General features: G+C 50.9%; 2 protein-coding genes across 20 annotated transcripts in view; both read left to right on the plus strand.

The window, feature by feature from the left end:
- plekha5 (pleckstrin homology domain containing, family A member 5) overlaps positions 1–9,914 on the plus strand; it is a 77,781-nt gene extending 67,867 nt beyond the window's left edge. For 9 of the 12 annotated variants that reach the window (XM_084672688.1, XM_084672691.1, XM_084672693.1 and 6 more), the window contains 10 exons: positions 42–143; positions 1,909–2,049; positions 3,194–3,311; positions 3,504–3,619; positions 3,902–4,138; positions 4,535–4,696; positions 6,172–6,305; positions 7,864–8,003; positions 8,324–8,437; positions 8,728–9,914. In XM_084672688.1, coding sequence (XP_084528814.1) covers positions 42–143; positions 1,909–2,049; positions 3,194–3,311; positions 3,504–3,619; positions 3,902–4,138; positions 4,535–4,696; positions 6,172–6,305; positions 7,864–8,003; positions 8,324–8,430 — 1,257 coding nt within the window. In that variant the 3' untranslated portion in view covers positions 8,431–8,437; positions 8,728–9,914. Of the gene's footprint in view, positions 1–41; positions 144–1,908; positions 2,050–2,468; positions 2,616–3,193; positions 3,312–3,503; positions 3,620–3,901; positions 4,139–4,534; positions 4,697–6,171; positions 6,306–7,863; positions 8,004–8,323; positions 8,438–8,727 lie in introns of all 12 variants that reach the window. The other 3 variants (XM_084672699.1, XM_084672690.1, XM_084672692.1) reach the window with 3 other exon arrangements.
- Positions 9,915–10,886: 972 nt separating this feature from the next.
- aebp2 (AE binding protein 2) lies at positions 10,887–26,726 on the plus strand. 8 transcript variants are annotated; one of them, XM_084672700.1, is made up of 9 exons: positions 10,890–11,506; positions 11,684–11,900; positions 12,734–12,841; positions 13,171–13,357; positions 14,422–14,564; positions 18,998–19,065; positions 23,838–23,951; positions 25,550–25,579; positions 25,790–26,726. In XM_084672700.1, exons 1-9 carry the CDS (start codon positions 10,980–10,982, stop codon positions 25,794–25,796), a joined length of 1,401 nt encoding a protein of 466 aa, XP_084528826.1. In that variant the 5' UTR covers positions 10,890–10,979; the 3' UTR covers positions 25,797–26,726. The 8 variants fall into 8 exon arrangements, 4 of the variants coding, with proteins under 4 accessions (XP_084528829.1, XP_084528828.1, XP_084528826.1 ...); XM_084672701.1 differs by having other exon boundaries at positions 14,440–14,564; XR_014729762.1 differs by lacking the exons at positions 25,550–25,579; positions 25,790–26,726 and adding an exon at positions 14,994–16,690 and having other exon boundaries at positions 10,887–11,506; positions 23,838–23,908.
- The last annotated feature ends 253 nt before the right edge of the window (positions 26,727–26,979 follow it).

A 26,979-nucleotide genomic window follows, 5' to 3' on the forward strand; every position in this document is an offset into this window, starting at 1 on the left:
TAATCCCTTTCTGCTGTGAACCCGTGTCCTTACCCTCTCAGGAGCTGGAGCGGTCCTGGAGAGACTACGACAGGCTGGAGGGAGACGTGACCCTGGCCAAGAACAACCTGCTGGAGCAGCTGGAGGCCCTGGGCAGCCCTCAGGTAGCAGCCAGACCAGAGCATGCACACCACCTACCACCTCGGCCCCGCCCCAGGCTAGGCCCCGCCTCAGGCTCCGCCTCGCCCCAGGCTCCGCCCCGCCCCAGGCTCCGCCCCGCCCCAGGCTCCGCCCAAGCTCCGCCCCAGGCTCCGCCCCGCCCCAGGCTCCGCCCCGCCCCAGGCTCCGCCCCGCCCCAGGCTCCGCCCAGGCTCCGCCCCAGGCTCCGCCCCGCCCCAGGCTCGGCCCCGCCCCAGGCTCGGCCCCGCCCCAGGCTCCGCCCCAGGCTCGGCCCCGCCCCAGGCTCCGCCCCGCCCCAGGCTCCGCCCCGCCCCAGGCTCCGCCCCGCCCCAGGCTCCGCCCCGCCCCAGGCTCCGCCCCGCCCCAGGCTCCGCCCCGCCCCAGGCTCCGCCCCGCCCCAGGCCCCGCCCCAGGCCCCGCCCCAGGCTCGGCCCCGCCCCAGGCTCGGCCCTGCTGGACAGCTAGCTCCCAGTCAAGCCAGCTCCACCGTCTGAAGCTTCAGCACCCCCGTAGTTCAAAGAGGTTCTAAGAGACTTTCCTGTGAACCGTCTCTCTAACCATTCAGTCGTTCCGTCATTGTTCTCTCCTCACCTACCCTTTCATTCAGTTAACGCCTCGAGTTAATAAGATGGTGGGGGGGTGGTCATGAACGAAGATTGTACCAGTCAGTGAGGGTGACGGATTTCCGAGGCGATGGTTGGTTACCGAGGGGATGCTTGGGGCGAGTAATTATATCTGGAGACGTTTTTTCTCCTCTTTCATCAAGGTGAAGAAAAACCTTCTCTTCATATGTCTTTATTATTCCTGCTAGGAATACAGGCAAGACTGTAGGAGAGAGAGAGGGAGAGAGAGAGGGAGAGAGAGAGGGAGAGAGAGAGGGAGGGAGAGGGGGAGGGGAGGGGGAGAGAGGGAGTAGGAAAAGGAGTGGGAGAGAAAAGGAGAGAGAGAGGGTAGCGAGAGAGTAGGAGACGGAGAGAAGGAGAGGGAGGGTAAGAGAGTGTATGAGAGAGAGGGAGAGAGAGGGAGAGAGAGGGAGAGAGAGGGAGAGAGAGGGGGAAAGAGAGGGAGAGGAAGAGAAGGAGGAAAAGGCACAGAAAGATACACCCCCTGTGCCCTTCACAGAGGCCTGTCGTCAACAGTGAAGGCATCATTAACTGGTGCATCTGCTTGGCGCTTTCTTTCACCTTCTATCTCGTTTCAACCACTTCCTCTTTCCTTCTCTCTCTCCCACCTCTCTCTCAGCCTCTGCCACAGCCTAATGTCTCTGAGAGGGGAGCATGTTCAGATCCAGCCCCACTGCACACCTGAACAGGCCCATTACTCTCTCTCTCGTCAACCAAGCAGTTTCTTTCCCTCCTTCATTGACTGCCCCGCTCGCGTTGTTAGCCCTGGAGCCTGACATGAAATGTTTAGAGTCTCTCGGAGTATGAGTTCATTTCGTTTGCGTGCGTCTGTGCATGTTTATATCTGTGCGTGTGTGTGTGTGTGCGTGTGTGTGTGTGTGTGTGTGTGTGTGTGTGTGTGTGTGTGTGTGTGTGTGTGTGTGTGTGTGTGTGTGTGTGTGTGTGTGTGTGTGTGTGTGTGTGTGTGTGTGTGTGTGTGTGTGTGTGTGTGTGTGTGTGTGTGTGTGTGCGTGTGCGTGTGCGTGTGCGTGTGCGTGTGCGTGTGCGTGTGCGTGTGCGTGTGCGTGTGCGTGTGCGTGCGCGTGCGCGTGTGCGCGTGTGCGCGTGTGTGTGTGTGTGTGTGCAGACAGAGCCGCCCAGCCAGCAGCATGTCCACATCCAGCGGGAGCTGTGGAGGATCCAGGATGTGATGGAAGCCCTCAGTAAGAACAGAGCTCAGCGCAGCACGGACGGCTCCTCCCACTTCTCCAGCAAACACAAGAGCGAGGTGAGGCACACGCACCTCCGCTTGCAGCGCTGGAGTCGGGGCTGTGGCGGGCATTTGAATGTCCTTTGTAATGACTTGTAATAAGCCAAGACACGCCACGTAAAACAAAGTTTGTTGTTGATCCGTAAATGTATCTGTGAGAGTCCGGTTTCTGGTGAGAGAGGGCTTCTCTGTGTCTGACAAGGCTGTAGGGCTTGGTGTGTGTGTGTGTGTGTGTGTGTGGCCTGTGGCAGACTGCTCGGTCCTGCGCTGTGTGTGTGTGTGGGTGGGGGGGGAGGGGGGTAGTCCAGTGACCTCTCCCAGGGTTGACCTCTGACCCCTACAGAGCTGGTCCTGACCAGGCCAGCTGCTTGCCCATGGGGGTGGGCAGGCACCTGTGTCACTCTCCCCTCCCCCACCCCCCCTCCTGTGACCTCCAGGACTCGGTGCCCCCACGGCCGCCCCTGCCCCAGTCCTACGAACCTAACCCCCCCGCCGTGCCCCCCCTTCCCTCCCCCGCCGCCGTCCGCACCACGCCTCACCGGCCCGAGGACAGGAAGGCCGGCCCGAGGAACGCCGCGCACAGCGTAAGCTGTTGACCCCATCCCTGACCTTTGACCCCACCCCACAACGTCATCATCGCTCATCATCGCCCCTCCCCTAAACCATTCAGTTTGATTTCCGTTGGATTTTGCGTTTTTCTCCGTCTCCATAAGTCCTCATCTTTTCTGTTCAGCTGAACCTTCCTCCTCCCGCTCTGCTCTCTTGGACTGTTTTGCAGTATTTATTTGTCGTGCAGATCAGTTGTTTAGTTTTGGAGATGGTTGTGGTTTCTGTTGAAGCTTCTTCCTGCCTGTGGCTTCATGTTTGCAGCAGACTCTTCTACTTCATTTGATTGGATTCACAATTTGTTTGGTGTCCAGTTTCAAACCTCTGCAGCCCCTTTGTTAATGACCAGTTACACTGTGTGTGTCTCTGCATGTGTTGCTGTATTATTGGGTGTGTTTTAGATTTGTGTGTGTGTGTTAAGGTCTGTGTGCATGTATGTTTTTTTACGTTGGTGCGTGCCTGCGTGCCTAGGTTTGTAAGTGTGTTTAGGTTGGTGTGTGTGTTTAGCTCTGTGTTCCGGTGATGGGTAAGCTGACCTCTGACCTGGTCCCAGCAGGGCCCAGACTACCGTCTGTATAAGAGCGAGCCTGAGCTCACCACTGTGGCTGAGGTGGACGAGAGCGGAGAGGACCGCTCAGAACACACTTCTGAGAGAGACCCCTCGGGCATCAAAGGTACACACACACACATATGCACACAGTACACACACATATGCACACAGTACACGCAAAATCCAGCACCTGATGTTTCCCTCTCATGCCCTCTCTCTCACGCCCCTCTCTCTCTCACGCCCCCCCCCTCTCTCTCACGCCGCCCCTCTCGCTCTCTCACGCCCCCTCTCTCTCTCACGCCCTCTCTCTCTCCAGGAATGTCCTACCCAGTTGGAATAGTTCCCCCCAGGACCAAGTCCCCCATGCCGGAGTCCTCCACCATCGCCTCCTACGTCACCCTGAGGAAGAGCAAGAAGCCCGACCCCAGGACGGTGAGGATCCCTCCCCTCAGGAACCCACCCTGGCTGGGCCGCTCCCTGACTGACTGAATGACTGACTGACTGTGTGTGTGTGTGTGTGTGTGGGGGTGGGGGGGGGTGGGGGGGGGTACTCACCCAGGGAGAGCTGGGCTATCTCCCTGGGCTCTCTGGGTGCACACATGGGTGTGCAGATGAGTGGCTTGTGTTAATAATACTAGTCAGTGTGTAATGTGCCTGTGGTGTGTGTGAGTAAGAAATGTGTTTAACTGTGTGTGTGTGTGTGTGTGTGTGTAGGAGCGTCCTCGCAGCGCAGTGGAGCAGCTGTGTGCGGCAGAGAGCAGCCGCTCCAGGATGAGCGTGGAGGAGCAGCTGGAGAGGATCCGCCGACACCAGCAGGGGGCGCTGCGGGAGAAGAAGAAGGGTCTCAACCTCCTGGGGGGGTTAGGGGCGCAGCAGGACACCCCCTCCCCCTCTCGCAGCCCCTCTCGCAGCCCCTCCTTCAACAAGGAGAACCCTTTCCGCAGCATGCAGGTAAAAACATGCGCACTCAACCCCTCCTTTACCAAGGAGAACCCCTAAGTAGATTTTTCTGGTATCAGTACTTTACATTTAAAAATCAAATTAAAAACGTTTTGAAAGGTTTAAAATATTTTTTGGAAACCTTTTCAAAATAGGTTTACAAATACGCACCTTCCGTTTTATAGACTTGTTTCTGTTCTTATTCCAATCCACAGCACTGCAGTGGACTCTGCAGTGTGTGTGCCATGCTGTGTATGATAGATGATTCTATGGTCACCCAGTTCCTTGGCACTAACCACTATAATACTAATCATCTGCTACACCAACCATAAGCACTATTCATACATCACTTTGATAATAGTGTCTGCAAAGAGATGAAAGCGTGTGTGTGTGTGTGTGTGTGTGCAGGCCCACAGCAGGCGGAGGGAGGAAGTAATGAGCAGCGACATCCAGGCTCTGGAGGCGTCGATGCGGCGGCAGGAGGTGGGGAGGGACCATGAGACGCCGGCCGAGGAGATAGCACGCCTCAAAGAGGCTGTGCAGGAGGACCACTTCAACATGGACAGAGAGGTAGGATGACAGAGAGGTAGGATGACAGAGGGGTAGGATGAGAGAGGGGTAGGATGACAGAGGGGTAGGGTGACAGAGGGGTAGGATGACAGAGGGGTAGGGTGACAGAGGGGTAGGGTGACAGAGGGGTAGGGTGACAGAGGGGTAGGGTGACAGAGGGGTAGGATGACAGAGGGGTAGGATGACAGAGGGGTAGGATGAGAGAGGGGTAGGATGACAGAGGGGTAGGGTGACAGAGGGGTAGGATGACAGAGGGGTAGGATGACAGAGAGGTAGGATGACAGAGGGGTAGGGTGACAGAGGGGTAGGGTGACAGAGGGGTAGGATGACAGAGGGGTAGGATGACAGAGGGGTAGGATGACAGAGGGGTAGGATGACAGAGGGGTAGGATGAGAGAGGGGTATGGTGACAGAGGGGTAGGAATAGAGAGGGGTAGGATGACAGAGGGGTAGGATGACAGAGGGGTAGGGTGACAGAGGGGTAGGGTGACAGAGGGGTAGGGTGACAGAGGGGTAGGATGAGAGAGGGGTATGATGAGAGAGGGGTATGGTGACAGAGGGGTAGGAATAGAGAGGGGTAGGATGACAGAGGGGTAGGATGACAGAGGGGTAGGGTGACAGAGAGGTAGGGTGACAGAGGGGTAGGGTGACAGAGGGGTAGGATGACAGAGGGGTAGGATGAGAGAGGGGTATGGTGACAGAGGGGTAGGATGACAGAGAGGTAGGATGAGAGAGGGGTATGGTGACAGAGGGGTAGGGTGAGAGAGGGGTAGGATGACAGAGGGGTAGGATAAGAGAGGTGTAGGATAAGAGAGGGGTAGGATGAGAGAGGGGTAGGATGACAGAGAGGTAGGATGACAGAGGGGTAGGGTGACAGAGAGGTAGGGTGACAGAGGGGTAGGGTGACAGAGGGGTAGGATGAGAGAGGTGTAGGATAAGAGAGGGGTAGGGTGACAGGGGGGTAGGGTGACAGGGGGGTAGGGTGACAGGGGGGTAGGGTGACAGGGGGGTAGGATGACAGAGGGGTAGGATGACAGGGGGGTAGGGTGACAGAGGGGAGGGTGACAGGGGGGTAGGATGACAGGGGGGTAGGATGACAGGGGGGTAGGATGACAGGGGGGTAGGATGACAGGGGGGTAGGATGACAGGGGGGTAGGGTGACAGAGGGGTAGGGTGACAGAGGGGTAGGGTGACAGAGGGGTAGGGTGACAGAGGGGTAGGATGACAGAGGGGTAAGATGACAGACACGTAGGACAGCGTTGAGGTAGAAGCAAGGGGCATTCATATTCAGCACACTGTTGGGTTGCGAGCCCCCCTTTCTGCTGTGTCATAATGTAATATATTCATTTAGTAGACACTTTTATCCAGTGTGACGCACAGGGAGGATTGTAACCCGAGACCTCTTGATCTGCAGTCCAATGCTCTGCCACTGAGCTTTGTCCTCTCCTCCCCCTCTCCCCATCATATCCTCCCCAGCTGTCCGTGCCAGACAAAGTCCTGATCCCTGAGCGCTACGTGGAGGCTGAGCCTGAGGCTGCCCTCAGCCCGCAGGAGGAGGCAGATAAACAGAAGAAGGTGGATCGCATCAAAGCCCTCATCGCCAGAAACAGGTAGACACAGACAGACGCACTCACAGACAGACGCACTCACAGACAGACGCACTCACAGACAGACGCACGCACGCACAGACGCACGCACGCACAGACGCACGCACAGACAGACGCACGCACAGACGCACGCACAGACAGACAGACGCACGCACAGACAGACGCACGCACAGACAGACGCACGCACAGACAGACGCACGCACAGACAGACGCACGCACAGACAGACGCACGCACAGACAGACGCACTCACAGACAGACGCACACACAGACAGACGCAGACAGACAGACGCACAGACGCGCACAGACAGACAGACGCACGCACAGACAGACGCACGCACAGACAGACGCACGCACAGACAGACGCACGCACAGACAGACGCACGCACAGACAGACGCACGCACAGACAGACGCACGCACAGACAGACGCACGCACAGACAGACGCACGCACAGACAGACGCACGCACAGACAGACGCACGCACAGACAGACGCACGCACAGACAGACGCACGCACAGACAGACGCACTCACAGACAGACGCACTCACAGACAGACGCACGCACAGACAGACGCACGCACAGACAGACGCACGCACAGACAGACGCACGCACAGACAGACGCACGCACAGACAGACGCACGCACAGACAGACAGACGCACGCACAGACAGACAGACAGACGCACGCACAGACAGACAGACGCACGCACAGACAGACAGACAGACGCACGCACAGACAGACAGACAGACGCACGCACAGACAGACGCACGCACAGACAGACGCACGCACAGACAGACGCACGCACAGACAGACGCACACACAGACAGACGCACACACAGACAGACGCACACACAGACAGACGCACACACAGACAGACGCACAAACAGACAGACGCACACACAGACAGACGCAGACAGACAGACGCACAGACGCGCACAGACAGACAGACGCGCACACACAGACAGACGCGCACACACAGACAGACGCGCACACACAGACAGACGCGCACACACAGACAGACGCGCACACACAGACAGACGCACACACACAGAGAGACGCACGGCGGATCGGTACAGAAGGTCTCCCAACCGGCTTGTGCTGGCGTGACAAAGGGCAGCCTTTCACAGGCAGACTCGCTCCCTATCTCCTCACCAGACGGCCATCCTGCATCCATCATTCCTGACGGAGCCTCCAGACTCACTTTGTTCCTCTAGAGGCTTATGTTGGGAGGGGGGCGGGGGAGGGATGAACACGGCTTGCGTCTGAACCAGACGTCCGCCTCGCTCTTTTCATGCAGATCAGTGTCTTAGATGTGCACAGACGGTCTGTCTTGGCCACCCTCCGACGCTGGCATTTACATTCTAAATGTCAAGCCTCTGGATTTGATTCTGGAACGATACTTTGTGTTTGTCCTTGGGTGATTGTGTTTCACTAAGGGAGGGGGGATGGGTGTCGTGTGTCACATCTACCAAATTGATGTGTGTGGCGGAGGGCTTGTGCCTTGGCGTCTTCCCTGACATGTCCGATTTTGCGGTCCGACGGCTCCCTCTTGTGGCCCTGCAGCATGCAGAACGCGCTCCCTGGAGAGCTGAGCCGGGACGAGGGTGGGGATGAGGACAGCCCGGCACAGGAGCAGGACAAGATGATCAACATCTCTTACGAGCTGGCTGCCGAGGCCTCCAAACGCAGCAAGCTGGTGGCAGGTAGGCACACCTTGTCTGTGCACCCCGCCAGGAAACACGCCATCAGGAACTGCAGGGAACAAACATGGCTGTCACAGTCCCTTATCTAGCATCTGCTTATCTTAGCTATTCAAAACTTTTTTTTTTTCTCCTCCACCTCCCCCTGTCCTGCTTCGTTCATTCAACTTATTTGTTTCATCCCAACAGTCTAATATTGTGATTTCGTCACAATATTAGTTTACAGGTTTCATTGCTGTTTTTTTTTTTGCGTGTTTGCGTGTGTTGACTCACTGTGTGTGTGTGTGTGTGTTTTTGTTTACGTTGTGTGATGTTGTTTGCAGTGCAAAGCCTCTCGTCCTCATCTCCACCCCAGCTCCCAAGCTCCTCCTCTCCTAACACCCCCACACACCCCCAGCTCACTGATGGGTCCCACTTCATGTGTGTGTAGTAGACCAGTAAGAAACCTCCTGTCTGTCTGTCTCTCTCTGTATGTGTCTCTCTCTCTCTCTCTCTTTATCTCTCTCTCTGTCACTCCCTCTCTCTTTTAGTTTTCTCTCCATCTCTGTACGTTGCCGGATCTCGAGTGTCGTAGCCTGATGTCAGACTTGTTGTTACCCAGGGCTGTGCTCTGTTTCAGGAGAACTCATTCTGACTCACTGTCTCTCTCTACCCTGTCATTCTGACTCACTGTCTCTCTCTACCCTGTCTCTCTCTACCTGACTGTCTCTCTCTGCCCTGTCTCCAGCCCAGGCCCTGGCTTCAGTGAAGACCTATACGTGAGGGACACAGCCAGGGAAGGAAGGACAGGAAGATGTCCACTCAACCCCATCGCCGCCACCTTAGGACGTCAGCACAAGTCGTAGACAGAGCTCGACAGATAGACTGATGGACAGATCGTCTGGGCTTGCCCTCATGAATTTGGGTTCACTGTGATGTCACATCCTATTGTCAAGATGACACTTCCTGTGATCATGCCCACCTCTGGACCCCCCCCCACCCTGCCTGCCCCTTCCTCCAGTACAATGACCAGATAGCAAGGCATTCATACTGTTGGTGTTAGAATAGTTGCATCGCTGTTATTTACAGTGTTCGGTTTTGAGTTTGTATTTTGAATACAGGCCGAGGTTCTGTTGTTTGAGCTGATGGATTGATTGACCCCCCCCCCCGTGCGGTTTTAAGATTCCTGTTTATGCCACCACCAGCCTGAAGGACCTTCCCCTCTCAGTGATGGCTGACTCATGCAAACGATGGTTTATTCGTTGTAACCGATGTTCCACAATGGTTTTAACATTCCCCTGGCATTTTTTCAGTTCCTATTGGATTTTTTCAAATTCATGTTTTTTAAGTTCGGTTTTTAATCTTTTCCTTCACATAACTGCATATTTCAATAATTCTGTAAAAAAAATAAAAAACGTTCCTGTTTTCTATTTCAAAGAAAGTCGAGATATATATACTGTATGAAAAAGAGTTGATTTATAATTCAAGAAGGTGCCACTTTATTGCTGCGGATGATGAGATTTGTAATATTTTTTCTGGGTTGTAATTATTTATATGTCGGATTCTCTGCAGTCTGTTGCACTGTTAGCCGACACATGTGATTGTTTTGGCTTAAGAGATGCTTAATTTTTTGTAATGCTGAGAGAGATATATTTAAGATTAAATGAAAGGAAAAAAAAGTTTTCAGAGTTTGGTTATATTTTAAGACAAGTTGGTTCCTGGAACTGAGAAAAAGGAATAGCACATAAAGCAATAAGAACGTTTTGTTAATCCAGGAAAGTTTGTGTACAAAATGTAATTACCAGAAGTTCATTGTGTATATACTGTACACGGTACAAGAATATGGGAAGCTGCATCTTGGCTACTAGCGTTGATATGCAAATGTTCATATACCATCTGTTTTATATCATGTTAAATAAATGTTGCTGTTCTTAAGTGTTTTTTTCATTGGTGTTTAATAACCGATATGATGTATATTTGCATTCATTAAGATTAAAACATGCATAGGCCTATGCTCAAATTGAGTTTAAAGTAAAATATTTGGATGTTGCAGGTTTGACAGCCTCTCACAATACAGTGATTCTAGAAAAAAATATCTTATAAACAAAAGCATAAACATAAAACATAAAAAATATCTTATAAATATAAACAACATAACCAACAGGGAGTCAGGTCTGAGCGGTTAGTGAATCGGGAATCGGGCTAGTGATCTGAAGGTCGCCAGTTCGATTCCCGGCCACAACAAATGACGTTGTGTCCTTGGGCAAGGCACTTCACCCTACTTGCCTCGGGGGAATGTCCCTGTACTTACTGTAAGTCGCTCTGGATAAGAGCGTCTGCTAAATTACTAAATGTAAAATGTAAATTTAACCCTTCCCTTCCAGACGAATTAAAATTCCGACATTGGAACATTCAAAGCACCTGGTAGCATTGCTGTTCATCCTGTAATTTTATTAAACCTATCCTATTGGCATGTGGCTACTGTTGAAACGGTGCCATGGTCATATTTACTGAGCCTTTTCTGGATATTTAGCAACGTGGAATGTTGGCGCTCCCACGTGGACAGTAAGTATAGCACATTCTGTATGCAAATGAGAGTTAAGCAACTATGTATGTTACTGCAGGCCAAGTTTTCATTTAAAACACGAGTTAACTAATATATGTAATTGACCATCAATACGAGAGTCATATCTGACACAGCCAACTCAAATTCTCCCAATTAAATGAACATTCAAGAATATATATATTCATATTATCTATATTTAAAACCCAATGCTTTTTGTTCGCAGTAGTAGCGGGTTTTGAAGTAAAGCCAACTCATTTGGAAACACGTGGAATCTGATGATGGGGAAAAACACCACTTCAGCAAAATCTCCGCCCCTAGCCTCCTTTATCCAACCAGAGACTTTGGGTAACGCATTAGCCCAGCCCCCACCACTAGGCTAGTAAGACGTTTGACGTGGTTTTGTACACTAAAGTACTGCTAATTGGTTATTACGAATGAAGATGGCTACAATATCTACCGAAGAAAGCGCCGTGGTGAATGAAAAAAGCAATGAACGGCTAGCAGGGGAGACCAAAGAGGACAATAAGCCAGGCCTACAAACGTCGCCAGAGGAACCGGCCAATATCGTAGAGATGAAAACGGAGGAAGCTGATGGGAAGGCCGGGGTGGTAAAACCAGTAGAGGAGGCCTTGGTGGTTGCAGTGGCTGCAACAACAGGCTGCGAAGACGAAGAGCAGCTTGTGCCTGAATTTGACAAGGAAGATAAAAAAATATTAGAGCAGCATCGTCCAGCAGACTGCGATGCAACTGTAGACAATGCTGTAAAGGAAATGAAACTAGAACAAGGAGATGAAAGCCAGTCCTCGCTTAGCGATTGTATGAAAAGCAAAGCGGCTAGCAATGACGGCGCAGAGGAGAAGAGCGGGACCCGAAGCATGGAGCTTGGAAACAAGAGACGGACCAGCGTTGAGATGTCGTCCTCGGATGGAGAACCCTTGAGTCGCATGGATTCCGAGGACAGGTTGGTTCTGTCGGTAATCAGTTAATGTAGCTAATGTTGTTACCATCCGTCATGACGGCGCGCGATGAGGAGATTGGGCAGCAGCAGGTGCTCATGCTCCTCCAACCCTGCTCTCGCGCTGTCAGACAAATCAGACAATACTACAGAGTATTAATCCGGTTTCTCTTCGTTTCTTAGCATCAGCAGTACGATGATGGACATGGAAAGCACAGTGTCCAGTGGCCGTTCCACTCCTGCCATGATGAACGGCCAGGGCAGTGCTACATCCTCCTCATCCTCTGCCAAGGCCATGGCCTACAGCTGTTGCTGGGACCTTTGTCTGGAGACGTTCAGCTGCAGTCCCGACCTGGCTGAACACATCAGGGGCATTCATGTCGACGGACAGAGAGGAGGGGTTGGTGCTATAAGACCTTACACATGTCTGTCTCTCTCGGTCTCTGTCTCTCTCGGTCTCTGTCTCTCTCGGTCTCTGTCTCTCTCGGTCTCTCTCTCTCTCGGTCTCTCTCTCTCTCGGTCTCTGTCTCTCTCGGTCTCTGTCTCTCTCGGTCTCTGTCTCTCTCGGTCTCTGTCTCTCTCGGTCTCTGTCTCTCTCGGTCTCTCTCTCTCTCGGTCTCTCTCTCTCTCGGTCTCTCTCTCTCTCGGTCTCTCTGTCTCTCTCTCGGTCTCTCGGTCTCTCTGTCTCTCTCTCGGTCTCTGTCTCTCTCGGTCTCTCTCTCTCTCGGTCTCTCTCTCTCTCGGTCTCTCTGTCTCTCTCTCGGTCTCTCGGTCTCTCTGTCTCTCTCTCGGTCTCTCTGTCTCTCTCTCGGTCTCTGTCTCTCGGTCTCTGTCTCTCGGTCTCTGTCTCTCGGTCTCTGTCTCTCGGTCTCTGTCTCTCGGTCTCTCTCTCTCTCGGTCTCTCTCTCTCTCGGTCTCTCTCTCTCTCGGTCTCTCTCTCTCTCGGTCTCTCTCTCTGTCTCTCTCTCTGTCTCTCTCTCGGTCTCTGTCTCTCGGTCTCTGTCTCTCGGTCTCTCTCTCTCTCGGTCTCTCTCTCTGTCTCTCTCTCGGTCTTTCTCTCTCTCTCTCTCTCTCTCGTGTGTGTGTATCGGCCCATCCATGCAATCTTCCTCCCTTTTCTTTTAATCTTGCCCATTTGTCAGTTCTTGAGTAAAGCTTAAGTACATCCACTTGCCAAATGTGTCCATTGTGGGTGGCTCCCCTTCTTCTATTTATCCTGTTTATGTTCTGCAGGTGTTTGTGTGTCTATGGAAAGGCTGCAAGGTATACAACACCCCCTCCACCAGTCAGAGCTGGCTGCAGAGACACATGCTCACTCACAGTGGAGACAAGCCTTTTAAGGTTAGACACACACACACACACACACACAGTCAACACTCCACAACCTCTCCTTCACACCAGACCAACTGCATTCTGTACTAGCTTGGGGATCATTTCCAAATTAGTTATATGTTGTGTATTTTAGTCATAAAAAAAGGAGTGAAATTGTACAACGATGTCACGACTGTTCACAAGCTCACAAGTGTTATCCAAGAATTGTCTTCTTTTGATGCAAGCCCTTCCCTCCTGTAGTAACATCTAAACCGGATGTTTTTGTTGTTGTTTTTTTTTACTAAACCTTACCTGGGCTATTGAACATTTTTAACAGTTTTCGCTGTTTTGCTCCACAGTGTGTGGTGGGCGGCTGCAATGCTAGTTTTGCCTCCCAGGGGGGGCTAGCGCGCCATGTGCCCACCCACTTCAGCCAACAGAGCGCCTCCAAGCTGGCCAATCAGGCAAAGCTGAAGGAGGAGTCTCCATCCAAAGCTGGTCTCAGCAAGAGGAAGAAGTTGAAGAACAAGCGCAGGCGGTCTTTACGTAGGTACACACACACACACACACACACACTTATTAGGGATGGGCTGTGGTTAGTTATTTGAAAATCCACAGTAAAAATATTGTTTGGTTTTTATGACGTCTCCAAAGTCAAAGTTATCGCGTTAAATAATTGTATCTAAATATTGAGTAATGTGGTTATGATGAGCAGCCCTAACACACACACACACACACACACACACACACACACACACACGCGCGTGTGTGATAGTAGAAAAGACTGGAGTGTTTTTCCCCCTCTCCTACTGGCCTAACTACACACCTTGCTCTGCCCCTCCTGCTGTGAATATGCACTGTGTGCATGTCACTCTAGATACATTTTTTAAAAATATTTTTTTCATACTCACAACTGCTGAGTTCCTTTAGGTGGAACGAATAAAAGACTTAGGAGACACTCGCGAATACATACACACACACCTCAACCATACACACACACACACCTCAACCTCACACACACACACCTCAGACTCACACAGAGCCGGTCTGACAGCGTGTCCCTGGGGCTGTTTCGGAAGTGGATTCTTCCACCGTTTTGCAAAACAACTGCAAACTGTCGTCAGTGTTTGTTTCACGCATCTCAGCACTCGTGTTCAGGTCGTCAGCTCCTCCCTTACGGCAGGGCCAGTCTGAACGCTGTCAGCACGCTGAGCGCGCTCAGGTATTCTGAGAGGGAGTCTTGGGAAGTTGTAAAAGCCTTGTCTGGCTTCAGAAGCCTCTCAAGCATGGATAGCCTCCCGTTTTCAAACACTTGGGTGGGTTTTCTAAGAAATATCAATACAGGGTCATTATTAAGACATGGAGGTGTCACATCCTCACTTGTCACTCCTGACTGCACTGGTAGGGAGTTGAAATAGTGTGAGAGAGAAGGAAAAACATGCCGAGTTCACCATTGTGCTTTTAATTGTACTCATTCCATATTGAACGTATTGATGTATTTGGGTAAATATGCCATATTGTATCTTCAATCATTCTGGTGTTGTGTTTGTGTGTGTTGCTTGTACAGTTTGCATTGTTTCTCATTGGTCTCATGTCTTTTCTCATCCCAGTTTCTCCTCTCCCACCAGCGAGGCCCCACGACTTCTTTGACGCTCAGACGATGGACGCCATCCGCCACCGAGCGATCTGCCTCAACCTGGCAACCAACATAGAGACCGTGGGCAATGGCCACAGCATCGTGTTTCACAGCAGCGTGAGTTCCGTTTTTAACCCCCTTTCTGCGTCCCTCACACAGTGGCACTTATCTCCCAATCCTGTTCTGGTTCACCGAGACTCGCACAAACACATTCTCCTCTTCTGCCAAGGGTTAGAGTTGTTGTCGTGGTCGCTGTCCTTCTCGTTTTTGGACACCAGGGGGTGCTAGGGAGTCAACTTGCGGTTATTGATTCACTCCCACTGCAGATGTTCTGAATGCACTTCGAGTGAACCTTAAGAATGCCCCAAAGCTTGATTCATTTTATTTTATTTTTTCTCTCCCTGGATTGTGAAGAGTTGTTTTTGTGTCCTGGCACGTTATAGAATGAACAAGTTCTAGACGTGTGTGTGTGTTATGCCTGCCCCTCTGTTCAGTCACTACATCAGCGGTGAACACAGCCCTTTCTGTACTGTGGTTCTCTCCTAGGTTCTGTGGTTCTATGGTGATCAGGTCTAGCCTCAGAGACACACAGAGCACCATCGGAGGGGTGAATGCCAGTTTTGTGAATGGCCGTCAGGGCCTTATTGCTCCACTAGAGGGCACTGTGCCTCCTACGTACTGAACTAAGGGAGTTGGCTTACAGTCTTCCTTAAAAGCAGAAGAAAGGTCATCGTCTGCTGTGCCGCATTACAACACACGCACGCCCTCATGCTCTCTCTCTCTGTCTTAGTACCACAGTCCTACACCTGTCACCAGCGCCTCTGCTCTAATCGCCGGCCACCTTGTTCATCAGGGAGGACGGCGGTCTGCTCTCTGTTGGGTGTCTGAAGACTCGCCTAGCCTCTGTGGCAGAGCCAGGCTGGAGGCCCGTCTCTGTGCCCGTCTGTGTGCAGTGCCAGGGGGTCTGATCTCTGGGCTGAACCCCCCCCCTCGGTTCTGCCCTGTGGTGGAACTCACTTTTTGGATGTAGACACGCACACATGCAGTAGTGAGTAAGTCTTTAGGAAAGGGAGAACAAAAAGGTCATTCTAGAGAAGAGGACCTCTTCGGCTCTCTGCCAGGTAAAAAGGCCAGGCCAGAAAGTGTGTGTGTGTGTGTGTGTTGTCAGACTCGTGATGGTGACTCATGAGCCGTCAGTGCAGATGGGCTCTCCTCAGTGCAACCATAGCATCGTCGTCTGTGTGACGCATAAAAACGCACAGTGTTGAATCCCAAACTCTCTCCTGATCCACTCACGCACACTCGAATAAGAACACGACTAGAAGTGTTCCTTACGCCGTCAAACGTGTGTTGTTGTAATAGCCCTGCTCCGGAGGCTGGGTCCTTTCCCAGAGACTGTAATGGCCCATGGTTACGCTGAGGCTATCAGCACCGCTATCATCCCTGCTCTGTCTTCAGCTCCTCGCCGCTCTGTTCCTGGCAACCTCTCAACCAACCACAGGCCAAGAATTTTAAAAGGGAGACTAAAGAAAATGAAAAATCCATGAAGATTAAGCTTGGGAAGAGGTTAAGAGAGGTAACCGCATGCTTGGACGGAGTTTGGGGGGGTGGGGGTCAGGAGGGAGGATTGGACGTCCTGTTGATCGGAGAGGATGACAGAAAGAGCCCACTCCCCCTCCTCATAATGATCCTCCAGCCACCAGAGGGGGGGGGGGGAGACACGGTGTCGTTCCCCAGACCTCCTCCAGACATGCCCGGGGAGAGGGGGAGGTGGGGAGGTGGGGGTCCTGTGGAGGTCGGCCAGTGGGCTTCCTGACTCGCCTGGTCTCCTCAGCAGTGTTTATGGTGGGATATTGTTGTTATTGCGCCAAACTGCGTCATTCACAGCTTGACCCCCTGACACCAGACAGGCACCCAGATTTAGTAACCCTCTCTCCCGTCTCTGGCCCTGCATTTTTCACTGCGCTGTTTTGGAACCCTGGTCGTATCTCTTTCCCCTCTCACCCTCCTGTAAAAAAAAAAAAAAAAAAAAAAAAATGAAACAAAATTCTCCTCAAATGCTTTTTTTTTTTTTTCTTCTTCTTTCATTCTCTCACTTGCTCTCTTGTTCGTTTTCACTCGCCTCCTCCTTCCCCGATGACTCGTCTCTCCCCCATCGCCCCGAGGGCCGTGCTTCTCTGTCAGACGCTGCCCAGATCCTGGGTCAAATCCAAAGATGGATCCTCTGTATCAAGTCAAGCTTGGTACGGCCACACCTGCACACAACAACAACAACACCGAGTCTCCCACTTCTCTCCTGTCCGTAAGTGGCTGTTGCCCCTTTAAGAGCGGCCTGGTTAATGAGTATTAACCTGGTTGCTGCCTGTGCTAGCCCCGGGCCAGAGACTAACTCCCATGCCTCTTTAATTAAAAGGGCAATAAAGCAGCTGGCAGCGTGCAGAATCGCTGCAGGGGGCTCTGACATCCATGGAAGGGAAGGGGGGGGGGTAGCTGTTGTTTTTGGATATGGCTGAAAACGGACCACCGCCTTCCACCACGACCCTGTGTGTGTGTGTGTGTGTGTGTGTGTGTGTTGCTGCAGTAACACTGGGAGAGGGTCACCATGGAGCCAGGCTCTCATCCAGCCCTGGCTTCTGGAAGGACCCTGACCCAAACCAAACACAGGACCCTGACCCAAACACAGGAGTCTGAGGAAGAGCCAGGGAGGGAGTCAGGCGTTGGGAGGAGAAAGGACTTGTGTGAATTTATCGACTCGAGTGGGAAATGTGATGAGGGAAACCTTTAGTGGGAACTAGTAACAGAGTTACTGCCTTGAGAAGGAGGCGGGCGGTGGGGTGGAAACCCTGTTAGGATCTCTTCGCCCACCACGGAAAGTTGAGCAAATCCTCGTCTTAAGTTTGCAGATGACCGCTGGGGATCGATATTGCGGGTTAGAGCAGCGAGCTGGCTGGGATCCTCCTTCTGCCTGCCTGCGGGCCTTCAGGCCTACCCCGTGATGCAGCTGAGCCCCCTCCTCCGCCCGCTCAGCGCCCAGCCTGGCTGGCATCCTGTGTTCCCTGGCACGGGTGCTCTCTGAAGCGTGCCACCTCGCTCTCTCCGAAGAGTCCCCAAGCCAGCCAGTCAGTCAGCCATAACTCAACCTCACCTCAAAATATGTGTGAGGGTGAACTGGCGGTAGTGTTGGGACTTGTCTGCTGGATGACGTACACAGAGGATGCAAGATGGCTTAACGCAAGCTTCCCCCATCACTCAACGGTGACAGGGAGACAGGGAAGAGGGAAAGGTTGTGTAGAGAGAGGAGAAGGTTGCATGGAGATGGTTAAACAGGAAGACCGGGAGCTGGCGGCGGCGGAAGCCAGCCAGAAGGTGAGCTCGTCTGTTCAGTGAGAGACGGAAGAACCTGAAATGTTTAGCAGAAGAGAGTAGAGCAGGAAGGGGGAGATGGAAAGAGAGAGATATTTTTGGTCCCTCTCTTTCCCCTCCCTCCCTCCTGTCCTTAAACTAGTTTCCATGAATGCCACAGCCAGTCCCCTGAGTCGAAGGAATCAGCAGAGATGTTCGTGTGCGCAGTAGAAGTTCTTCACGTGTGAGCTCATTCACAACCCCTAAAAATAGACAGCGCTATAAAAAAGACGATTGACGCAAGAGTTTGTATCTGCGACTATTTTTGAGGATCCTGGTTATTTTTCATGCCTCCCGTCTCCCCACAGACAATATTTGTGTGAATTCTTGGCTGCTTTACTCTAAACCGACGCAGTAGGATACTGTAGACCAATAGTAGTATGAAAGACTGTTGGCCAACTAGAGCGCTAGAATTCTTTCACTGTCTCCGCTGTCTGTCGCTGCCCAACTAGTGGACTGTGCTGGCATCCTGTCGAGACTCGTTGGAGCTGTCATTTGGCCATCTCTCAATTGTTCTTGATGAAGTCATTGAGCTACATGTCATCAAACAATGTGGAACCCAATACACAAGAATGTCGCGTGCGAAGGCTACTTGAACACGAATGATGGACGAAAGAGTCCTCTGTATCCAAAACAGATTTAACTGGATGAAGGCGTTTGTTGGTCTTGCTGTGTCTGCCTGTCCTGGGTGATTGCTCACTGTCCAGACTTCTGCGTGTGTCTCTGGTCCGCAGGAATGCGAGCTATGCGAAAAGCTACTTCTTGGCAGTACAAAGTTGATACCTCTCTGACATCTCTGGATTGTGTCCGGAATGTCCCGTTTGTGCCACAGTACGTGGCGAGCGAGCGACTCACTCAGATTCCTGTGGTGTTCCCATTTGTACGGTCTTATCGCATTCAGCTCGTGTTTCCGTTATTGTATTGATGGTCCACTGATGTGGACATGGTGGTCTGATTAAAGATGTGCCACAGTTTACGTGATGTACGTCACACATCCACCCCCCAGAGAATGTTTCAAAAGATAAACAACTCCCATATGTCTGTCGTGACTTGTCTGGAGCCTCTTCTAACTCCTTCCCTCTTATCCTCCTCTTTTCCTCTCTTCCTTTCCTCTCCTCCTTTCCTCTTTTGTCCTCCTCCTCTCCCAGGTGCTGGCCAGGAGGAAGGAGGGCAGTGGGAAGGTTAAGGTTCTTCTCCATTGGACCCCTGAGGACATGTAAGTATGCCCCGCCTTCTTCTCTATGCTCCGCCCTCTTTTCTATGCCCCGCCTTCTTCTCTGTGCCCCGCCTTCTTCTCTATGCTCCGCCTTCGTCTCTATGCTCCGCCTTCTTCTCTATGCTCCGCCTTCTTCTCTATGCTCCGCCTTCTTCTCTATGCTCCGCCTTCTATATGCTCCGCCTTCTTCTCTATGCTCTGCCTTCTTCGCTATGCCCCGCTACAAAGCTGTGGGTTCAGGACAGGACGTCCCTCAAATACCCATGAGCCTTTGCAGATTAAATTGATCATGGATATCGACATGGGGCAAGCTTTGGCTAACAGAATGACTAGGCTACAGTGGCTAAGAGAATAATTCTTGACTTGTTTGGCCACTAAGTGTATTTTTGTTTACATAGTTGGTTATCATTATGTAGAATTTCACTGGATTCAAGACATTTTTGTGTGATCCAAACTTCTGCATTGTGATATTGTTGTCTCAACCTTGACGTATATTCAACCCACCGTTTGTTACTTTAACTGTGTCCACTCAGTTAGCTTAGCATATCCCACACTAGTCCATTTGCCAAGGGTTCTCAATCAGCTAGTCTAGTTCAGCCCAACGTGTCTAGTTTAGCCTAGCGTTGTCAAGTCTAAGCAATTAGCTCTGCTGCCCCAAGCCTTGCCTAGCATAGGATAGCCCGGTGGCTATGTGTTGTGTGTGTGTGTGTGTGTGTGTGTGTGTGTAATGAGCTGTGTCTCCTGGGCTTTGAGCGTCAGGAGACATGGTGAGTCACAGCAGGGCAGTAGCCTGGGAAAACTTTCCACCACACATAGGGGAGGTGAGCTGCCCTCACCCTTTCTGAGGACGATCAGGGAGGGATTGAGACAGCTGAGAGAGAATCAGGGGAGGACAAGAACAGGGAGGAGGGAGATTGCTGCTGACAGCTTCGGATGGACAGACAGTTCCCCCCCCACACACACACACACACTTCACCTACCCCCACCCCTGTCCTTTTAACTCTCCTCCGCATGATGACCTGTTCCCACATGTGGGAGGTGAACCGTACGTAGAGAGGGAGAGAAATGGAGGGCAGTGACCAGGAACAACTCCTCAGGTTAGTTGCAATCATGAGGAAATGAAGGGAGAGAGAGAGAGACTAGAATATGATGGAGATGGGAAGGGAGACAGAGTTAGCGGACGAGAGAGTAAGAGAGAGAGAGATGGGGAAACTGAAAGGGATATGGAATTGGAGAGAAATGGAGAATGAGAGAAATGGAATAGCATAGAGAGATGGCAGGGTTGACAGAGAAGGAGATAATGGAAGAGAGAGAGATTCTCCACTTCATTCATGCCAGAGAATCAGTGACGCGATATTGAGTCATAAATTTGCTGAGCAGTTCCGAGTGTTGTGGCATTTTGGTATTGAGAAGCACTGCCAGTCTATGCAGGGGGAGGACTTTGACTGATCGTTCAAACGTGGTCGGGCGGTGATATTATATCTGCATAATCTTCCGACAGTCCAAGGTGGTTCATCAATAAAACCTGGTGGATCAAACCATCCCTCGTGTGTGTGTGTGTGTGTGTGTGTGTGTTTCCACGCCAAGCTCACGTGTCCAACCAGTGTTGCCAGTCATGTTCATTATAGGCCGACGCAGATCATTCCCACTCTGCCACTCATTAACTCAATTTGGGGTAATGAGTAACTCTCATTAGGATGCTGCTCTGGACTGGAACATACTGGACTGGGGACAATATTCCTGGTGGCACCAACCTACATCCACCTCTTTGTTTTGGGTGCTGGAGATGTATTTGTTACACAGAAACACACACACAATGCAGCTCGTACATCGTCCTCCATATTTAGGACTGATAAACATTGTATTCAAAGGCCAGTGTCTCAGTAATAACTTGTCTAATTAATTTTATATTGTGAACATTCCCCTATTCTGACTGTTCGTGTTATCCTACCCAGCCGACAAAGGAGCAATACTGACCCATTCGCAGAAGTCTCTTTACAGTATTCTACAGTTGGTATTGTAAGCTATACAGTATGAGGACATTTTTGATGTTTCCACTGAGGGCTTTTATTCTGAAGTCTGGATCATACTGCAAGTCTATAAGGGCGTTTTGCTGCAAGCACTATTGGGAGCTCTTATTGTGGTGATGGCCATCAATCCTGGCTTGGGGAATGTGTTTTGGTTTGGCAGCAGCCAGCACTATTTCTCCCTGCGGGGGCCTCATTGAGAATATAAATTTCTGGGTCATAAAAAACAAAGCCAAACAAGTGTCTCTTGTGGAAAATAAAATGTATTTCTATTTTATTTATTTTTCGCTGTCAAGTTTGGAGCACACATTGTTTGTGTTGCATTTAATTCTCTGAACTTCTTGAAGAAACTAAATATGTACGAATGTTGTCACATTTGACAAGGCCTTGAACGGTGTGAGTGAGGTAGAAAGAAAGGGAGGGAGAGAAAGAGAGAAAGAGAAACATCCTGTGACTGAGGCCTCCCAGAATGGCACTCCAGGGTGCTGCCCATCCATCAGGGTTTAATAGCTCATCAGCCCCGCAACATGTTCCACGTGACGTGTTTACACTGGCTCTGGAGTGTGTGTGTGTGTGTGTGTCCACGTGTGTGTGTCCACTGGTGTGTGTGTGTGTGTGTGTTGTCAGTGTTTACTATGTTTAATGCTCAACGGCTTCCATTCCTTCACTTGGGCTGCCTTGTGTTAGAACATTTCTCATCTGTAACACAAACGTTGAAGACTGTGAAGACCAGGCTGTTTCTCGTCATCGTCGTGCCTCCCTGGCTTTTCTCCTTTTGTGTCCCAGTACCATGAAAGGTGCTGCTCCTGCTTTACGTGTATATAAGCCTGCGAGCTTGTTGCAGGTTGTAGTGTAGTTGATCATAAACTAATGCTGTCTACGATAAACCACCATAGGTGGAAATCCCTGGGGAGACAGGGGGAACATTTATTAATATGATACATTTATGAATACTATACATTTAACATATGACAATGTAGGCTGTGTCTTACAGCACTCATTTTGGTGTCCCACTCAGGGATTGCTCTTGACAAAATGTCATATAATTGTCCCCCCCAAAATTGATAGCAGATTTTTGCCACTGTAAACCGCATGTAAACTTTATAGTAGTGTTGTTTTTGGCAGATGTGGGTTAGGAAAGTTGTACAGTCGGAGAATTGTAGTTTATTGTAGAATTGGCTGCATGTCGGAATAGGCTTTTCCGAGTTGCTATCAGTTAGCTATTGCTAGCTAGCAAAGTTAGCTAGTTCAGCGAGCTCCCAAACCGACAAACTCCTTGTCATGAGTTAGTTTAAGGTATTTACTTTTTATTTGGTACTAAACCATTTGGACAGTCTTTTATTTTGACTGCTTGATAAAAAAAAAATGTTTTCAAGACAACAAACGCGATACAAAATGCTGGAGATACTGTATGTATTGTTATTCATTAACTTTCCTCTATATCCATCTCTCATATTTCTCTCTCTCCCCATCCCCTCCTCCTCCTTTACAGAACCCCTTCCATCTTTTGTTCCCCATCCCTGCAGCCATGCAGCTCTGAATATACAGTTTGTGAATCGCTACCTCTGCACAGACCCAGTGAATGGGCTGACTAGGCGTGTGAGTGAGTGATTTGGCTGGCTGACTGCCGCCTGCTGTGTGTGTGTGTGTGTGTGTGTGTGTGTGTGTGTGTGTGTGTGTGTGTGTGTGTGTGTGTGTGTGTGTGTGTGTGTGTGTGTGTGTGTGTGTGTGTGTGTGTGTGTGTGTGACGGCCTGGACGGGTATCTCTGAGGGCTCCTGTGATGACGCACATGGTGACAGAGAGAGCGAGGGGGTGGGGGGGAGGCTGCAGCCGACTCAAAGCTCTTTGTTTCAGCCTCTGCACCCTACCTCAGCACACTACAACACACACACACTGTTGTGTTGTACTGAGATCACGCTGCAGTACTGTTTGATGCAAACACCCAGCGTGTGTGTGTGTACCCCTCTTGCAGGACTAACAATTTCCGTGCATTCCTGCTCCCCTTAAAAAGCGAGATTGTTTGAAATAGATTGTGTGTTATGAATGTGGGATGTAAAACAGTAAACCGAAGGAATTCCCGCACACACACCATTGACGCACACACCCGCAGGTCCATCTCCTTGATCCTACTGTCGGATGCTTAAGTGGCCTATTTATAATCCCCCTTTATCTGTGGAAGTTGAACATCAACTATGCTGTACAGAGGTTACCTTGATAACTTCCCACATTAGGAGAAAAGGACACCTTGTCCTGTGTGGGCACGCATGTCCCTCTGGCATCCTCAGGGTGTTTAACCCCCAGTGGCTGTGTTTAACTCCCAGTGGCTGTGTTTAACCCCCAGTGGCTGTGTTTAACCCCCAGTGGCTGTGTTTAACCCCCAGTGGCTGTGTTTAACCCCCAGGGCAGTGTTTAACCCCCAGTGGTTGTGTTTAACCCCCAGTGGCTGTGTTTAACCCCCAGTGGCTGTGTTTAACCCCCAGTGGCTGTGTTTAACCCCCAGTGGCTGTGTTTAACCCCCAGTGGCTGTGTTTAACCCCCAGTGGCTGTGTTTAACCCCCAGGGCAGTGTAGCTTATGGAAATGCACTCAGTGTTCCGAGGAAGGTGTTAACATGTTCATTGGGCTCAATGACTCTCTTTGTCCATCTCTCGCTCCTCCCCCTCCCCTTTAATGCATCTATCGCTCTCTGGTTAGAGCCCATACCCTGACCGTGTGTGCGTGTGTGTGTGTGTGCCAACTCCACAGTCTTCCTGACGTGTGGGTGAATGAGACTGAGCGCTCACAGCTCAAGACCAAAGTGGTGCACTTGTCAGCACTGCCTCAGGAGACTGCTGTGCTTCTGGACCCTAACATTTACAGGTGAGATTGTGCCCCACCCCCCTCCTCCACAACCAGCCCCCTCCTCCACAACCAGCCCCCTCCTCCACAACCAGCCCCCTCCTCCTCCACAACCAGCCCCCTCCTCCTCCACAACCAGCCCCCTCCTCCACAACCAGCCCCCTCCTCCACAACCAGCCCCCTCCTCCACAACCAGCCCCCTCCTCCTCCACAACCAGCCCCCTCCTCTTCCACAACCAGCCCCCTCCTCCTCCACAACCAGCCCCCTCCTCCACAACCAGCCCCCTCCTCCACAACCAGCCCCCTCCTCCTCCACAACCACCCCCCTCCTCCACAACCAGCCCCCTCCTCCACAACCAGCCCCCTCCTCCTCCACAACCAGCCCCCTCCTCCACAACCAGCCCCCCCCTCCTCCACAACCAGCCCCCAGCACTGGGAGAGGGCCACACGACACACCCAAAAACAAAAAACACACTCTCACAGCTGTCTGGTCTGTGCAGCCCCTCCCCAGCAGGGGGCAGTAGGTCTCTCTTCCTCTCCACAACCCCGGGCTTCAAGAGAACAATTCCAAATGGCACACCAAGAAAACATAATGTCACCCCCCCCCCCCTCCCTCCCAAGCCCACCCTGCCCCACAAAAGGAAAAAGAGCAATTCTTTCTGAAACTGCCAGTTCCTATCTGGATCTGAAGAGGTAGGCCCTCTCGTACTGTGCCACGTTCACATCAGCGTGGACGCCATTGGCCGCAGCTAGACAAGCTCTCCCCTCCTATTGGCTAGAAGGTATGGGACCCCAGTTGCTGGAACGATGTGGCCGTGCGACTGCACAGTGACAGCAGCCTGAAGGCTCTGAAGGCTCCTGGTTGTATGCCCATGGGCTCTGCCATCCTGTGCAGACAGTGTAGTTTTATCGCTAAACTGTCTCCCTCCCAGTCAGAATCAGAATAGTGTTTAATCGCCAAGTAAGTGTTCACAAACAAGGAATTTACTTTGGTGGGCAGGTGCATACAGTAAACATAATAAACAAGATCAAATGTACAACAAAATACTTGCAGAGGTATACAATATGATATACAATAAAATAGAATTAAATAATATAGAATTAAAAAAAATACTCAAAGTGGTAAAGTGACAGGGTATATGAGGTAAAGTGACAATGTCAGTTTGGGGTCACCTTGTTATTAAGGCTAGTAGGACAGCTGGACTCGTCCTCATATGGGTAGTCTTAACAGATACACGTAGGAAACACAAACCAACTGTACCTTTGGCGGAACTGGCCGTCGACATTCCTCGTAAGAACACAAATATCATCGCTATCATCTCAGCTCAATGCTGACGAGCTGTCCACTCCCACACAGAGTGAAAGGTAGTGGAAAAATAGACCTGATGCTTTATGGCACGCCGTAAAAGACTGAAAATGAATACCCAAAGAGGAACAACGTGCCTGAAATAACATAATAACACAGGAGATATATGGCATGCAACGTCCTCTGTTGGCTCGACACGGGCTGGGTGATGTTAGCTGCACATGGACCTTCTCTGTACACACTCGCAGGCACACACACACACACACACACACACACACTGTCTTCACAAACACTCTTTATTATGTCTCCTCAGAGCACTACCACAGAAGCGGCTGAAACGGAGGTAAGATCAGGGTCTTCCTCTGAACCCCCCCCCCCCCATCAGGGTGCTCACATCCCCCTTGTAACCCCGGTAACCACTCCCCTATTGTGGAGGATGTGCAACAGAGCGGCACCTTCATGCCGTGTGATTGGCTCCTGCAGACAGGAAGTGAGCCTGACCCGGTCTCGTTCCCGAGACCCAGACTGACCTGGTGTTTCTTCTCTCGTTCAGTCTCTGAGTGGCGGGCGGACGGCAGACGCAGAGGAAGGAGACGACCCTCATGTCTCGCTCTCTCCCTCCAAAGACGAGCGACCGAGAAACGGGCTTTGGAGAAAGGGATTTTTTCCCGCTCTTTCCTCCATATTTCACCCCCCCCCCTCATTGTAGCCCCCCTCCCAGTGGCTCATCCTTTCTAACCACGATGAATGTTTTCTATACAAACTTGGGGGGGAAAAGAAAAATGTGAATTCTTCAATGATTTTACAAGTCGGTCTTTTGTACACTATTGTGTAAATCAATGCTTTCAAGTACTGTAAATTGACTGCCTATATTTTGTAGACATTCTTGTAAATATTTTTTTGGGTCAGATCTGTAACTTATTTTTATACCATGAAGTACTGTACTTTGGATATTTGGTTAGACTTTTTTTGTTCTTTTTTTTGTTGGTATAGTTGTAATTACTGTAATATGCTACAGTAGCTGTCACATGAAGAGGAACTAAAATATTATAGTTATTGACTTGGACTGAACCCAGCTTTGGGATGCTTGAAGTTGTCCTATCTGATCTTGTCATTTGTGTCTCATAAACGCCGATGACGTAACGGCCCTACTGTAATGATGAAGAAGGCATTTGCCAGCTATTATTTCCAGACCTATAGACGAAGGGGCGTGTAACTCCATAACTATGTGTTTCTCATGGAACTCAAAATGTTCCTGGCCAGTTGAAGCAGAGTAGCTCTGTGACCTTTGACTAACAGTGTTAAAAAGACCCACTCACCCCCAAAATGTATTTTAATCATTGTATACAATAACTCACCATCACTAAGATGATTAGAGATCTGTGTGTGCAGCATCAAAGCACTTATGAACATCTTAAATGTATGTCGTTGCAGTTAAGATCAAATCCACAACTTCCCATCACTGCAATAAAACACACAAGTACATAAGATGTGTCTGGATTATTATGATTTATTTAACTTAAGATATTTGGACAAGGGAATTAACCCTGCAGAGAGATAGAGAGCGAGAGACAGAGAGAGAGAGCGAGAGACAGACATACAGACGCAGGACGAGAGAGATGCAACAGCAGCTTGGGGAGGGAGGGTGCTGTAGAGAAGCAGTGAGCTAATAAAGGGCCCGGAGAACAGCAGACCCGGGCAGCATCCTCAGCTGTGGCCCAGTATCCCTGCAGAGAAAACAGG

The sequence above is a fragment of the Hypomesus nipponensis genome, chromosome 14 (genome assembly GCF_054491055.1).
Source record: "Hypomesus nipponensis isolate SF chromosome 14, ASM5449105v1, whole genome shotgun sequence".
NCBI lineage: Eukaryota > Metazoa > Chordata > Actinopteri > Osmeriformes > Osmeridae > Hypomesus > Hypomesus nipponensis.

Coding starts and splice junctions, on each gene's coding strand:
- aebp2 (XM_084672700.1), top strand. CDS start 10,980: ATGAAGATGGCTACAATATCTACCGAAGAAAGCGCCGTGGTGAATGAA. Junction 14,565..18,997: donor GCATCGTGTTTCACAGCAGC/GTGAGTTCCGTT, acceptor CTCCTCTCCCAG/GTGCTGGCCAGGAGGAAGGA. Junction 23,952..25,549: donor CTGGACCCTAACATTTACAG/GTGAGATTGTGC, acceptor ATGTCTCCTCAG/AGCACTACCACAGAAGCGGC.